At 41.0% G+C, this 15,970-nt stretch overlaps 1 protein-coding gene across 1 annotated transcript in view; it reads right to left on the bottom strand.

The window, feature by feature from the left end:
- Positions 1–15,970, bottom strand: part of LOC147882070 (ABC transporter B family member 1-like) — a 22,373-nt gene continuing 6,403 nt past the window's right edge. The window contains exons 2-5 of the mRNA XM_087401511.1: positions 1,598–1,950; positions 915–1,407; positions 600–800; positions 1–63 (exon numbers count right to left, since the gene is read on the bottom strand). Coding sequence (XP_087257637.1) covers positions 1–63; positions 600–800; positions 915–1,407; positions 1,598–1,950 — 1,110 coding nt within the window. The remainder of the gene's footprint in view (positions 64–599; positions 801–914; positions 1,408–1,597; positions 1,951–15,970) is intronic.

Below are 15,970 nucleotides of genomic sequence, written 5' to 3'. Positions count from 1 at the left end.
CTAAGCCATGACTAGACTCAAAAGTCCGTCTTTGAGGAGTCCAGGATCCACAATCGTCGATCCCTGAATATTGAGAGCTCAGCCACTTATACAGCCACAGCCCCTACAACTATATTTAGCAAGGCAATGACTCACCCCATACCTCCCCTAAGACACTAGTTATCACATCATTAGTCGTGAGGGTTATTTACTCTTTCTAATTCCCATTACACCTAGGTAATATACATTACCCAGCTTAGGTATAAACTAACTAAAGTTAGTTCGGGACGTTTCCCTCCCAGTCATGCCCTGCCTATGTGCTCCCCCTCCTTGTCCTGCCCATCGGCTGGCAACTCTCTTACACATAGGCAGGGCATGACTGGGAGGGGAACTTGTAGTTGCATTTTCTTTAAACCTTCTACCCCAGCAAGCTGTAAATTAAGTGACTATCATACGCTGTAAACTGTGAGATACCAACACTATTCGTCCCCAAATCCATGGTTGCCTAAAAATGTTATTGTGCGAAAAAAAGTATAGCCTTTGTGGGAGTGACACAAACAGAATGTACATTTGGCATTTAGCAGATGCATACAGAGAGTGAAAACGCACAAAATTATTACCTTAAGTGATCCTCCAATCATGGCCACAGGAAAGGTAACAATAGTCACAGCGGCCATCTGCCATTGCAACTGGAAGGCAATGATAATGGCCAGAGCAATGGAGGTGGCATACTGTACGAGAGATGAAACACGGTCACCAATTGCCACCTTTAGAAGAGATGAGTTTGAAACTAGCCTTGCTATGATCGCATTGCTTCCATTCTTTATCAAACCATTCGATTTCATTCTTCAGAATCACTGTCAGTAAAACATTGACATGCATAAGACTTTTTCAGACCTTGGCCATGTACATTCACTAATGAATTATCACAGCACCTTATTACCTTTGAATGCATTCTGTACCACTTTATTGCCAACAACTTCTCCTGTCATTCCATAGAAATAGTGCTGTATAGTGCTGGTCAAAATTGCAAGTAATCCAAAGCCTACAAATACACTTGCCCATCGACTGACAACTCTCATGATGTGATTTGTATCCTGAGAATAATAAACTGAGACTACTTCTATCAAGAAAGAAGCAAATAATGGGTTAAGGGATCCAGAAATAGCAGCTGCAAAAGTTCCAAAACAAACAGATGACCAGTCCTGAGCAGCGAGCTTGCAGAGTTTGATAACTGTGGACCCTTTAAGCATCATCTGCAAATTCAGACAGATTTTCCATTCTCTTCTTTCTGAACTAGGCATAGCTGCACCAACCTCAAGAGGTCCATGAGTAGTATATGACACTTGAGTTCCGAGTGAGAACTTATCATTTGCTTGTGCATCTGCAAGTGGTTGATCTGCAGAAGTTGCAAGTGGCAATTCACGACTGCAACATAAAAGAGAACAAAATTTGTCAAGCATCCATATTCCACAATCAACACAAATTATCTTTGGAGTTCAATCACATTCTCACATGATCCTAGCCAACTTTTTTTAGTGGTCCTAACAGCCTACTGATAGGACAAACAATGCTTGCACATATCCCTAATTGTATAAATCAATAGTGAGATGTGAACCTTGCATTCAAGCTCAAAGGTTTTGCAGACTCCTGTACAGATAATAGTTGCCTGTAATGACCCAATCCATTCTGCACAAGTTCCTCATGAAATCCCATCTCAGAAATTTCTCCATCATTAAAGACAGCAATCTGGCAAGCCTTCTGTATAGTTGAAAGCCTATGAGCTACTACTACAGTAGTGCGATCATCTGAAACACGTTCAAGAGCCTCTTGGACAAGTTGTTCAGATTCTGAATCTAAAGCACTAGTTGCCTCGTCCAGTAGTAAAACAGGGGGTTTTCTTAATACTGCTCTAGCAATGGCTACTCTTTGTTTTTCTCCTGCAGAGAGCCGGACACCTCTTTCACCAACCTGCTATATTAAAAATTTTCGTGTGGAATAAGAGCATGCATCATGACTTGGACTGAGAGTTTGGTAGCAAATAACAACAACAATGAGGCCTAAAAAAATGCAATTCATTAACAACCAAAGTAAGGATGAATTTAGCAATGAAAAACTCAACTTGCTGTTCATTATCTCTATCTTATTTCTGACATATGGTTTGAAGGAATCGTACAGTAAAGAAAATTTGAGTACAATTAAACAACACACACACACACACTTTTTCGTTGCTTTATATTACAAGAGAGCTTCCCAAAAAGGGAAAGCTGGACAACACATCAATAGAAAAGCTCACTATAAGAAAGATATACATCAGAATCTGTGTAGTGAGTTTGCAGGCAATCAAAGAGAGATTGTTGCAAAGATTTGCAGAAAAAAAAGAAAGTGGATAACTGAGGAGCACCAAAGGCCCTATGATTGCGATCTATCCATAGAGTCCAGAGCGCCTAGGATCTAACCCTAGTAAAAGCCAAATCAAACCCGGTCGCCGTGGATGAATGCCAAAGAGCCAAAATAAATTTCTAAAAGAAACATTTGGAAAACGAGCTCTCAGATACTGTCCAATGATACCTAGCAAATCACGAGTATGCGGATAAAGGCAGAGGAGATGAAGCACAGAGTCCCACGGAGCATGACATCGCTGACAAACAGCAGGAGCAATATGTCTGCGTGCCATAAGCTGCCTAGACGGGAAAACTCCCAACAAAACTCGCCACAAGAAAAAAACACACACACACACACACATGCTGATATTGCGTTTAACTCTTTCTATCTTAAGAGGTGTGTTGCTATGCAGAGTTATTTACTAGACTAAGGGGGACTAGAGTACAAAATAGTATTGAACTTGCAACTATGTGTCAAGCAGGGTGATCCAATGCTAGAGAGGATCTCAATCCTTAGCAGAACATCAGCCTATCCTCTCTTTGAACATATAATAGTTCAAGGAATATCTCTACTCTTTACTGCTAACCTTCATCATGGCAAAGCCAGCCATTCACCTATGGGGGAGTTGATATGAACTTGGCATATTAATGGATAAATCGCTTTGTTTGTACGTCTCACAAAGCTTCACAATCTGTGTCACACGTTCAAGATAATTAAATTGGGATGTTACTTTGCCAGTGGTAGTGGACATTTGTTTATGTTACAAGCTGTAGCTTTCATGTCTAATGTATTGTATTCACCCAGTTTCAGAACATTATAAAGAAGATGGCAGCCAACACTTCACTCTCTATCTCATCTTCAGGCTCTGCTCCTACAAAAGGCTTTGCTTTATAACATCAACTTCATGCATGTGTAGGCTCCTTTACAAAAGACTTTGCTTTATAACATCAACTTCATGCATGTGTAGGCTTGAAAGGCAAGAATCAAAGTAAGAGGGCCTGTTTCACTAATCTGTTGATAAGTGCGCATAGGATTACAAGGAATATGAAATGTCGGCTTTTGTGGACCTGGTTATAAGTTAAAAGTATCAAAGGAATGAATGCCACGAATAGTTTTCCCTAGGTTATTTTCTTGATAGATTAATGAAAAGCTATGTAATGGTTCTAAGATGGGTTTCGAGCAATAGATGTGTCTAGGCAAACGATACAAGTACTTGAAGAAACATGGTCACTGAGTTGAAATTATAGGCATTGTGAGGATGCACGCCATTAATATAGAGTGCACAAGGTAAGGTTATTGGACATTCTACAAATGAATGGGCTTGAGCAATGAATGGATTGGTGCACTAAGATTGCAAAAAGTAAATGCAAACTATGGTGTCTCTTTCTTTTATATGAGACTCATGATGATCCTCTGGTATTTTGTAGAAAGCCGTAGTTCGGGTTTAAAAAGGATATTTTCCATCTATGGTGCTTTGTACATTGGAGGATCCATAGTGCTTATCATCTTTATGATTAAACATGTTCAAAGAGAACCTTGGGTATTAAGTTTCACCATAGGTTTTCACCTCCCATCGTTGACATAGCTATACACAACCCATGTTTACTCCATAGGGAGCTCCATTTCGTAAATCCAATCCAGTTCCCACTTAGTTGAGTGGGAAATAGGAGTTCCAGTATCCCTGGACATTTCAAGATGTACGCTTAAAAATGGTAAGCGAAAATTGAACCCAAGACTGCATAAGTATTCCACTAGACTATTTGCCTTGCATGTTAGTTCATACTTCGTTCTTTACATTCTTAATACAACTCCTTTTTACTAGGTCACACCTCTGCATCCATCATATTTGGTATAATCCTTGATACTCTCTATTATTTTGACTTCCCTCTATCTAAATGGGCAGTATATTAGTTTGAATATGTGCATTTAACATAGGGATATAAATAAGGCCATGGTTGAAAAGGTTTCTGATTCCAAGATGTGATGATTTGTTGAATGAGCTTAGTTTCTTTCCAAGAAGACCAATGGTATCATATTGGAAAATTAATGCAATAAGTGGCCATCCTTTAGCATGCTATAAGAAGCTAATCCTTTTCAGTATGCTTCTCAGGGTTCCGGTTCACTACCTAATGTAGCTTTAAAATAGACATAGAGCCACAATAAACAAGATTATACAAGAAGAAGATTCCTTGACCCGTGAAAGTGTTGAAAGTCTTTGAAGGCCGACCTTTGCAAAAACTCTTGTAATACTTAGAAGTCTATTAAGAACCCTCCTACACTTGCTATAGAGTTGAGCACATAGGATAAGGATGTTCAATTAGATGCCCATAAGGGTGACGTTGGATGAGCTCCAAGTTAAGGACATGCTTAGATATTGATCAGGAGAGTCAATATAAGACAACTTTTGCATTGAGTGGTTGGCATAAATTCAAACTTTAAAGTCATGCCCTTTGGATTGGACAATGTACCTACCACATTTTAGTCATTCATAGATAAGGTACTACGACCCCTCGTTTTTCTTTTCAGTGGCTTTCTTTGATTGCATTTTCATTTTCAAGAAGCAAGAGCATATCGTGCATGTGGGAAGATACGCTTCTTTTGACATTGCATCAGTTGGCAATGGAGGTTGGTTCTCTTGGGTACAATATTGGCTACAATGGGATCAAAATTGACTCATTTGTATGGACATACTCACATAATACCATTTATTGGGAGGATTTGTAAAAGACATAATCGTCAGCGTCCGAACAGCCTAGCAATTTATTAATAAAGTGTTTAAGCACAATGGGCTTCCATCCCTATACCCGTACCACCCTTAGATAGGTGGACAGTGTGAGAGGGTGAATGAATGGGTGGAAATGTATCACGATACTTTTGCAATGACTTATAGAGGCCTTATGAATTTAACATGGACCTCCAAAGTTTTTCCACAATAGCACCATGCTTTTATCCATTGGGATGAGCCTACTCGAGGAAATAAACAGTTAACAATATGGATTGAACCACGCCATTGGATGTTAAAAACAGCAAACAAGAGTCGATCTAGGGAATCTATGCAGGTTGCTCAAGTGAGGCATAAGAAGTGTGTTGATAACGATACGAGATGGTTGCACTTCAATGAGAGAGAATAGATGCATTTGTGTGTGCGCATGATTTTTCATGGTCAGTCACAAGTATTCAGGCCCTAAATGATCTTGTCCAGAGTTGCATACCTATTGGAGTTGCTATTTTCTCGAAAACTGAAGCATACCTTTCCTCAAACCTCTTGTTGGTTGGAATGCACGTGTGATTTTGAGTTGGCACTATGGATGAAGATGGTTCCTCAAATCCTAGGCTTTAGGGCCATACTTTACCAACACCGAGTTGCAGTCAACGAACCTCAGACAAGATTAACACCCATCTGTTTCTAGCCGATTTGAGCTCCTTGATATGCCTCATATTTCCTATTCTAAGAATGTCAGTTTAGGGAGCTGACCCTTTTGAGAAGGGGGAATAGGAACCCAAAATCATGGGCTAAAGATATAAACGTATCAGAGATCCTCGAATTTTCAATTTCATCTTCAAGCCTTCATCTTTAAGCCTTCACAAATGTCAACAGAAGTTGTATGAACAAATGCAATAATTAAATAATGCTAGTATGTGAAATGCGAATACTCTAGAAAATGAAATCAAATGAAAATGCAAGGAACGGGGGACCATCCTGCTCGTTAACAAAAACATTGCAGAATAGTGTTCCATTACAAGGTTCCACTTTACATCCCTATGATTAGGAAACCGTGCTCCTTGGGTAGTGCAACAACTCTAATTGGAGCAAGATTGCTAAAGGTCTGACTTGGCAGTCATCAGAACTTTTATGGTTTTCTATGGTACGATACTACTACTATCTAAGAAAGATAAATTCACTTTTATATTTATTCTTTCTTCTTTGCAGTTGGTATTCCAATGTGGAAGGAAGAGCATGAACATTAGGCTGTTCGCTGGGTGGAAGGTGTTAGATCAGTGATGCCAGGCAAGGCCAGCTCTAGGCCAACTCAGAGAGCACATTGGGAGTCCTTTGGCATCACCTTGACCCTGCAGAGATCCTACTGAAAAAGAGAGATTTCCCTGTTCTTCTAGCTCTTCCAGTACAGTGGACTGCCATCAACATTTGGAGACAGACCTTTGGAGCTGACCCTACTTGCCCAAGATGCCCCATAGCATTGCATTTGGCAGCGCAGAGAGGCCCAGAGGATCTGGTAGGGCATTGCACACTTGTTTGGCAGGATGAGGAGAGGAAACTGTTACGTCATTTGGGGATCTATGGCCTGGCTCACTCAGCCTCGTCCGCAGATCTTCTATGAGAGAGCGGATTTGGACAGGGCCACTCTCATTGTTAGGGGAGACTCCCAACTTATCACTCTGGATTCAATGCCAATTTCCTTGCCCAGACATTAAGCCCCTCCGTAGACTCGGCTTAGGAGATCATTACCAATACTATCACATGGTAAATTTGGAGATTCAGATGCACGGAGGTCTCAGATGGGACCCAAACGTATGTGTCTTAATCACTCTCAGCGATCTGCGTGGTTATTATACACACCCTCATGGCCACTTGGAACAGAGTCAAGGCTCATCCCGTGCAGCCAAGGCCAAGAAAGAAGCTTTCATGAGAGAATGGGACCAGACATTAAGCCCCTCCATAGACTCGGCTTAGGAGATCATTACCAATACTATCACATGGTAAATTTGGACATTCAGATGCACGGAGGCCTCAAATGGGACCCAAACATATGTGTCTTAATTACTCTCAGCGATCTGCGTGGTTATTCGCGACCGGGGGCCAGAGCTAGTGCGGTGTCCAGGAGGGACTCGGGTAGCCCTAGGAGGAGGGGGGGCATCTACCTAAGGCGGCGGTGCCTGTGGAGCGCTAGGTCCTTCTCTTGATCTCTGTCGTAACCTAGTACGAGCTGGTTGCTTTTTTGGCCTCTTCTTCTTCTTTGGGCAATCTTTGGCGAAGTGCCCGGAGGATCTGCAGATCTGCATTGGTCCTGACGACCTGCAACCTCAAATCTCTGGCGAAAGAATGACCCATTGGGTCGCTATAGCATGATGTGGTCATCTGAAATGTTAGGGTCTTAGACAATGACCCTAACCCTGGGTACCCCATCCATCTTGACCGCCTCAGCAGCCGACGAAGGCTCACCAGGAAGAGGGGGGATCTCTGCTACCACACCAAACCTCTCGCCAATAACTGAAAGAAGCCGGTGATAAACTGAAGGTAGACCAGGGAACCTGATGAAGACGGAAACTCCGTGCTTGTCCTCTTCAACTGGGTCAAGGCCCAATTGAAAGGGAAACAAAAAAATCCTCCTGTAGCCTAGAAAGAGAAACCCAGTTTGTAGCAAGTCTCTCATGACGTTCGGGGAATCTAGGCACTCCTGAAAGAAACCTCGTCCCAACAAACGTACACCTTTAAGGTGGGGAGCGAGCTCCCGAGGAAGCGCCGCAAGCATCCAATCTCTAGCCTGTGATCTGGAGGGGTGGGAGCCAAAGATGCGTGCGAAGAGAGTCATGGAACACTCATGCTCCAAATCCTTTTGCAACTGCTGCAGCTCGTATTTTGAGAAAGTGACTATGCGGTAAGGGAGTGACTGAATGGGTACCCATTCGTCAATGCCGACTCAAACACAAAGAAACTCCGTCCGCTTTCCTGAAGCCCAGGAGACCCCCAAAAAATAGGGGGTACACCTGATGAAGGGAGAGGGTGAAAGGAGGGAGGGAGAGAGAAGATTGAGCAAGGAGGGAGAATGAATGAGGGGGAGTCGTCAGAAAGGAGAAAGGGAGGGCAGCAAGAGGGAGAGGAGAAGGGAAGGGGGCAGGAGGAGGAGAGGAGGAGGGGAAGGTAGAGGAGAGGAGTGGAGGAGAGGGGGGGGGGGGAGCGAAGAAACAGCGCGGGGGGCTGTGCAGGTGGCACTTCTTCTTCTGGGAACAGAGTACAAGCGGGGGGGGGGGGCTGTGCGGGCAACAGCGTGGGGGGGAGGGGCTGCAGCACTGCGCGGGGGAGGGGCTGGCAGCAGCGCGGGGTATAGGGAAGGGGAGAGAGGGAGGGGAGGTGGGGGGGAGCAGCAGGTAGGGGGGAGGGGAGGGAGGAGGCAGCAAGGAGGGGAGGGAGGGGGCAGCAAGGAGGGGAGCAGGAAGGGCAGCAGGAGGAGCGGGGAGCAGCAGCTTGCACGAATCTAGTCTTCTCACGAGTTGGTCCGTTTTTTCAGTTTGAGAAACTATTGAAATGCTTCCCAGGTACCAACTCCTCGTTTGATTTTTTCCAATTTGCATACATTTCTTTTGCCAAAGCATTCTTTAAATCCGTTACAAGTTTCAGACAAAGCTATCAGGGGATGGACAGGTATGAAACTCAACTTACATTCCAGCAAGGACCACAGAAAAAACCGCTGCAATGATCTTTCCACCATCATATCGATTCTTTTTTATAAGAAATCCACCAAACCATACTGCTACTGCCCATAAAAGGTTGATTACTCCGAGTATTGCACCCAAACCAACACCTTTTGTCAATCCAGCCATCTTGCCAAGTCTCATTGCCTGTTGCAAATCTTTTGTAAAAGAAAATACAGCTTTGCCTTCCCCAGTAGAGGAATAAACAGTACGCACTTGGGATATGGCCTGAATTGAAAAGGTGCCCTCATTTACATATTGATTTACAAAATATCAAGGTGCTTTTGAATAACTCAATGCCATGCTAACAATAGAAACATTCTTGAACTTTATATGCTATGTAGACAAACTGAAAAAATAGTGCAATCCTATGTGAACATATCATTTAAAACAGACAAAAGATTGAGCAGTAAAATTTAAAAGAATCTTACACTTGGGATAGCTCTAAACAGTGATTTATGTTCTGTCTGTCCGTCCATCTCTCTCTCTCTCTCTCTCTCTATACACACTTTTTTTGTGGGTAAAAAGACTGGTCATTAAGAAGAATGTACATTCATAGCTGTCCCAGAGTGGTGGAACTACTAAAAACTTGAAACACTAATAAGACTTCCAAATAGGCCTGAGGAAGATCTCTCTCTCTCTCTCTCTCTGTCTCTATCTATCTATCTATCTATCTTGGTGAAAACTATATTATAACAAACAGTCCCCAAGCAAGGGACATGCAGCTACATCATTAAAAATTATATGGCAAGGAAGCAAGATAATGAAGATCTTGCGCATGCAAGTAGTCAAAGAAGGATTGTCGTAGAGATGCCAGAAAGAAGTGATACTTAGGGACGGGTCACTAAAGACCTTACGGTTTTTGTCCTTCGACAGAGTCCGTAGTGCCCAATAACGAACCCAATGAAAGAAAAGATCATACCCTTGCCTGACAGGATAAACCCCAAAAAGCCAGAATAGGTTGCCAAAGCTAGCAGTGGGGAAACAGGCTTGAAGATGCTGCTGTAGAAAAAACAAGAAATCATGAGATTTAAGGCAATGCCAAAATAGATGAGGCATAGACTCCCGTAGGATAGACACCGTCGACAATTGGTAGGAGCAATATGTTGGCAAGCCAATAGTTGTCCAAATGGAAGAACCCCAAGCATAACATGCGATAAGAAAATCAATTGATGAAGAGAGAGTTTGCAAGCCCGAATTCGCTACAACCTTTTCCTCCACCATCGAGAAGCATGGGTGATGGACCAGATGCGATTTGCATGAATAGAAATCCATGGAGGAGGCAATGGAACCCTATATAATGATGCAAGAGACATCAACTAACGACGACGGTTGACAAGCATGATCATCTGAGTGAAGAGCCTAGTCTGTGAGGCGATACATTATCTCAAGATCAGGCACTGGCAGAAAGTCATGAAGCATTTGTGACAATAAGTGCAATAGGTGTCTATAATGTTGTCCCAAGTCAAACTGTCTGATTGCTACAGGAAAAGATACCATACCAGCATTATCAAGCACATCACCCACAACTTGGACCAAATAAAGTACAAATAGTGGGCTCTTGTATTGCCAATGGATGTGCAAACACCTTTGACCAATGAAGGCATTCAACATGCAAAGAGTTTCCAGCAAGAGAATCTTTGGCCATTCCATTTAATACGAGAGAGTGTGTGCTTCCAGTTAAAAAGCGAGTGAGTGACAAAAGGGCATCCTTAATTCTGCCATCAATGTGACCTAGGAGAAAATCCCGTTGAGTAAGCTGCAAGTGACCAAATGTTGCAATAAACAAATGTAAAAGCAAATGTCATATTATGTACACCCAAGGCTGATCACCTTGTATGAATTGACACAACATAGTCCCCTTACGAGTTAGAACATCCGTATGATATTTAGAATATTTAGTCCCCCATGCATCTTTGGCAAGCAAAGATAAAGCCAGGGGACATTGTGAGTTTTTGGCATTCAAAACACGCACCATTTAAGCTTATAGAATGCATTGTCCATTGAAACATTATTGACAATAATAGAATAAGGTTCTAGCATTGGGACATCTGTGTCCCACAATAAGTGGAATCTATTTTGACGGGGTGGGTACACCACCTTGCCCAATGATGCTATAATTTCTCCAAGCATTCAGGGAAATCCACAACCTCAACCCATATGAGCAATTGTACCATTTGCATAATCAAAAGGAGAGTGTTCTAGTAGCATTTGTTTATGCTGCTCATGTACCATAATTGTAAAAAAAAACCCTTGACCGCATAATGCACTTTTTGCACAAAGCATCCTCCTCCCAATAATTATTTTTCCACATTCACTGCAATATGCATACAACATACGAAAAAGATAATAACATCATTCTTGGCATATCTCCTAACCGCATCAATGATTTCATCAACTTCCACAATTATGCCCATTGTAGGGGTAGGGTCTTTCCAATCTTTCCTAGTATCTTTGAAGCCCCTTATGCATATCCTCAAAAACTAGCTATGCCTCATTTGAGGCATGAACAAGGCCATCTTGGCCCATTGGATATCTTTGCTTTTTGCTCTAAGATGCTCGTTCCTAAGTATAGGTCTTGTCTATCTGAGTGGTAGCCATGTTGACCTCAACCACTACTATATACACACAGTTTGGAAGGCCCAAAGGATAAGCTCTAATGAACAAGATATCTAAAAAAGCAACTAATAGCAAGCACATAAGAGCAAAGAGAAAGCACATAAGATAGTGGCTGTTGCAGACTTTACAATTGGGGAAGAAAGGGCTTATAAAAAGAGCAAAAGGTGAGGAAACAAGTTGATTACATAGATGGTGATGTAAGGCACACACTGTTCAAAAAGTATCCAAGATATGCCCCCTAAATACACACCACACTCACACAAAGCGGGCATCAGGTAAAGAATGCCTGCATGGCGACAAAAAACAAAGAAGGGAAGAGAATGCAAGTGGACTTGCTGTCCACAGGGATTGCACGACAAGGAAGGACCCCAAAAGGCTATCCTCATGTGAACTGAACCATGGTTTGAGAGAGAACCTTGGCATGGCATCTGTAGGAGAACTAGATAGGGGTCTCGATTATAAAGCAGCTTGGATGAGGTTGTTGGGATCTGAAGGCGATCTAGAGAGCGGTCATGATTGAAAGGCAGGCTTGGTAGAGGTGGTAGATTGGCTAGGGGTACCCTGCAAGGCTTACTAGGGATAACTTGGGAGTGTGGCATAGCAAGTTGTTTGAGCCCTAAAGGGCCTTGTAGTTGAAGTTGCCATATCAAAGCTCTACCTCCATCTACTCACATGCGCGTGCACGCATGCACACACACCTACGTATGTATGCATGTATATATTTACGATCTTTCAATGGTTACCTCATTCATGCTGTTCCAAGAAATCCTTACAATTGATACATGGTATCAATGCAAGAACTTACATTGTAAAGACCATTGAGTTCTAGCCATATATATGTATGTCTACATACACACATGTGCACACGTGCATGTTGTGGTGCACATGCCCATGCATGCGTGTGTGTCCATGAACGCACATGCACACGTACACGCATGTGCACATGCACGCGCACGCACACACACACACATTTTTATAATACTATATATTACTGTGTGGGAAACCTTAAAAAAAAAACACACACACACGCATGCGCACACTTTTTTTTGGGGTGAGAATATGAACTTGTATATTATATGAAAATCAATTTACAATGAGCATAACTTGAGAGTGAAGTCTAGTCTCATAAAGAGAAAAAGCAATAGCAAAACAACTCAAGAGAAGAGTGATCCAAATCTCCCTCGTGGCTGGCATCATAGAGGGATTGACTAAGCGAGGCTCGAAAAAACTCATAAGGCCAAGGGAAATAAATAGCCAGATAAGCCTGATTATGTTGGTGCCAAAGCATCGACAAAGCCCAGAATCTCACCCAATGAAGAAAGAGAGAGAACTTAGATAGACCGGCATGCCAAACATCCAAAGAACTTGCCAAACCTATGAGCTGAAATTCGAGTTAGAAAACTTGAAATTTTGTCCAACAAAATCTTAGAGTGAGGACAGAACCATAGAAAATGTTGAACTGTCTCATGGGCATGAGAGCATCTGGGACAAGAAGCTGATGCAATGCGGCTCTAACTAATGCTGCCCAAAGGAAGAATTCCAAGCATGCATCTCCAAAAGAAAAGCCTTTGCTTAAGAGGCAGTTTGAGTTTCCAGAGTACTTTAAGCTTTGCTTTCCACCATGGCAGGGATTTATGCAAATTCCAAATTGCATTTGCATGAGTGTCAATCCATGGAGGAGGTAAAAGAAGACGGTACACTTTGATTGAGGTCAAAAGATGGAGAGAGAGAGAGAGGAAATAATCCTAGACCAATAAGCTGAAGCTGCTAGTCCTGAAGTCTACACACACACACACACACACACACACACACACACACACACATATACCTTTTAAATACATAGGTGTGAATGTACATACATACATGTACTTTCCAAAAGTAGTATAGCTTGACATGACAAGACATTGTAAGACATGTTACATTGCAAGATACACATACATATACACTCCTAAAGAATTGCAGCTTGATATGATAGAGAAGATAATGACATTTTTATCCAACATAAGTCTATTCATATTGCAAGGTAACATGGAAAAACTTTATCATTTGTCTTGGAGTTGATTTATATGTACACTTTTTGGAAGAAAAAAGGGAAAAAAACAAAATCTTTACTATGGACACTATTTTGGAGACACTAGATATCTACCTGATCAATATAAAAGATAATTGTTCATGTGGATGTTTTTTTTGTGTGTTATAGATCATAAGATGCGTTTCTCATTGTTGGTATAAGGAAATGACATGGTTTAATAACTTTGTTTGCCATCATTCCGAATCAGAATTTCTCCATTGTGTGAGTTTACCAATTTATACTAGGAATATTTATACCTAGTAAATCTATGCCATATTGGATTCTTTAAAGAGATCATACCTCTCTAGCCCTCCTTGCCCATTTTATGCTAACTAAAGGTCCAATGGGTATTAATGCATAATATAGTAAAACCATCATTCAAGGGGCATTATATGTTAAAAAAAGAGATTCTTTGTTATGTTATTCTAATTTCCAAGATATGTAACAATATAAAAAATCATTGAAACTTACTAACCTCTTTAGCGATCAGAGTTGATTGGGATATTGCTGTAGAGTACTTCAATAAATATTTTTTATAAGTGTATCCATACAATGTACCGATAGTTGTGAGTACTGGAATAAGTGTAACCACTGCCAATGCGATTGGCCAACAAACAATAAAAGAAAGTGCAAGTCCACCTCCACATGTTCCCATGTAGTGCAAGAAAATACCAACCTACATCCATAGACATTTGCTAAATAAAATTAAATTTTATTAAAGAGATTATTTAACTACAATTGTTGAAAATTTGTGCAGTTCTATTGTTAAAAGGATAGATGCATCTGTTTGCATACATTTGACTATATCAAACATGCCCTACAAGGAGACTTATATAATTTATTTTTATGTGATTATTTAATCATTAGGGGAGATTTGGGGTCTTGAAAGGGCCTTGTAAGGAATGGATTAGGAAAAGATTAGTCTCCCTAATACAATCCTATGTGTAAGGGTCATAAAGGATGACAAGGTGGTTTTAGAAGACTATACATGGTTTTGCCTTGCATTTATGCTTAAGGATCCACCAAATGAAGAAGCAGGGCTATTTTATATCTCACGTGGTAGGGAGAAGTGTCAACATTGGCTTGGTGGCCTAGTGGTCAAGGCTCTTGAATGATGTACAGGAGGTTATGGGTTCCATTCCCTACAGGCATGCCAGTCGCGTATTAAATTTTTGGTAGGCATCTTGGGCGGGTGGCAACGGGTTGTGCCATGTGGCAGTCGCATGGGGCTACTCACTGTTTTGGTCCTTACTTTGGGAAGCTAAGTGCCACATGTCACTCTCATGGGATTTCCTCCCTCCTCCCACTTGCAAGGCCACTTGCCATGCATTAAATATCTTTTTTGGACCTTTGTAGGGGCAAATTTCAAATTTTTGGTGCTCAAGGACACGTGGAAGCACATGCTTCTTCCTCCCCCAACTTGGTGGTTTTCTCCTCAAAATCCATGGTTTTCTTTCAACACAAACCATGGTTTTTCCAATTGAAACCACCTATTTCCTTTGGCATTTATTATGCACATGCCACCTTAAGGAAACACTAATTGGGGGCCCTTTGGAGACCCCAATTCTCCCTTAATGTTTGTTGAATCTCTCATTCACCATCATAATTTGATAAAGTAAGGGTGTTTTTCATAATGTTTCATTTTATTCTATAGTATCTTTTGAGATGATATACACACACAAAAGATAAGCCTGGCACAAGAGAACTAATATAATGTTTAAAATTCAAGAAATTGTGTCTTCAGGTAATTTTTAAGATAGCATATAAAAATTCATATGAAAGTGTTTATGAAATAGGAGATTTGAATTTTGAAATAGAAATAAGGGTCTATAAAATTTTAAATCTATAAAAGTTATATAGGTTTATGAGGAAAAATCTAGTACAAAAAGGGTATTTAAATCAAAGCTTGAAATGTAGAAAAAGTATTCATAAAGGTTGAGCTCCTAGGATTTCTTATTTGAGAAAATAATTGTTTGATTCTAGATGTCAAGAAACTAATAGATCAATATTTATTACATCTCTATGTATGAGAATTATTACTTAGTACTTAAAGTATTGCTTTGGTTAATTAGAGCTTTATTTAAAGCAAAAAGGAGAAAATTGATTCTATTATTACTTACAGATACCCTTACAAACATCCATCAAGGAAGATGTACATAATATAGGCAAGAAGTATTATAAAAGTGGGCTGGATATTCTATTTTTTGGCATCATGATATGTAGCCACAAAGTTCTAACATATTATTTATGAAGGTGAGTATGTGATGAAGGGAATGATGTTGAGTTGATGATATGCTAAAGACATAAATCTGAAATCATGATGAAAGATGATATGGAATGCATGGTATTTTAGCATACTATCTAGAAACAAATATTGTTGGCTCACTTTCATATGAAAACGTGTGCAAAGTTAAGGACACACATCATATGCATGTGTGCATGCATAAGCACACATGCGTGTGCACATACACAAATCCATCCTTT

The sequence above is a fragment of the Dipteris shenzhenensis genome, chromosome 30 (genome assembly GCF_047967505.1).
Source record: "Dipteris shenzhenensis isolate YYH24624 ecotype China chromosome 30, Dip_SZ_1.0, whole genome shotgun sequence".
Classification (NCBI taxonomy): domain Eukaryota; kingdom Viridiplantae; phylum Streptophyta; class Polypodiopsida; order Gleicheniales; family Dipteridaceae; genus Dipteris; species Dipteris shenzhenensis.
The sequence above is the reverse complement of the archived record's forward strand: the minus strand, read 5'-3'. Positions and strand labels throughout refer to the sequence as shown.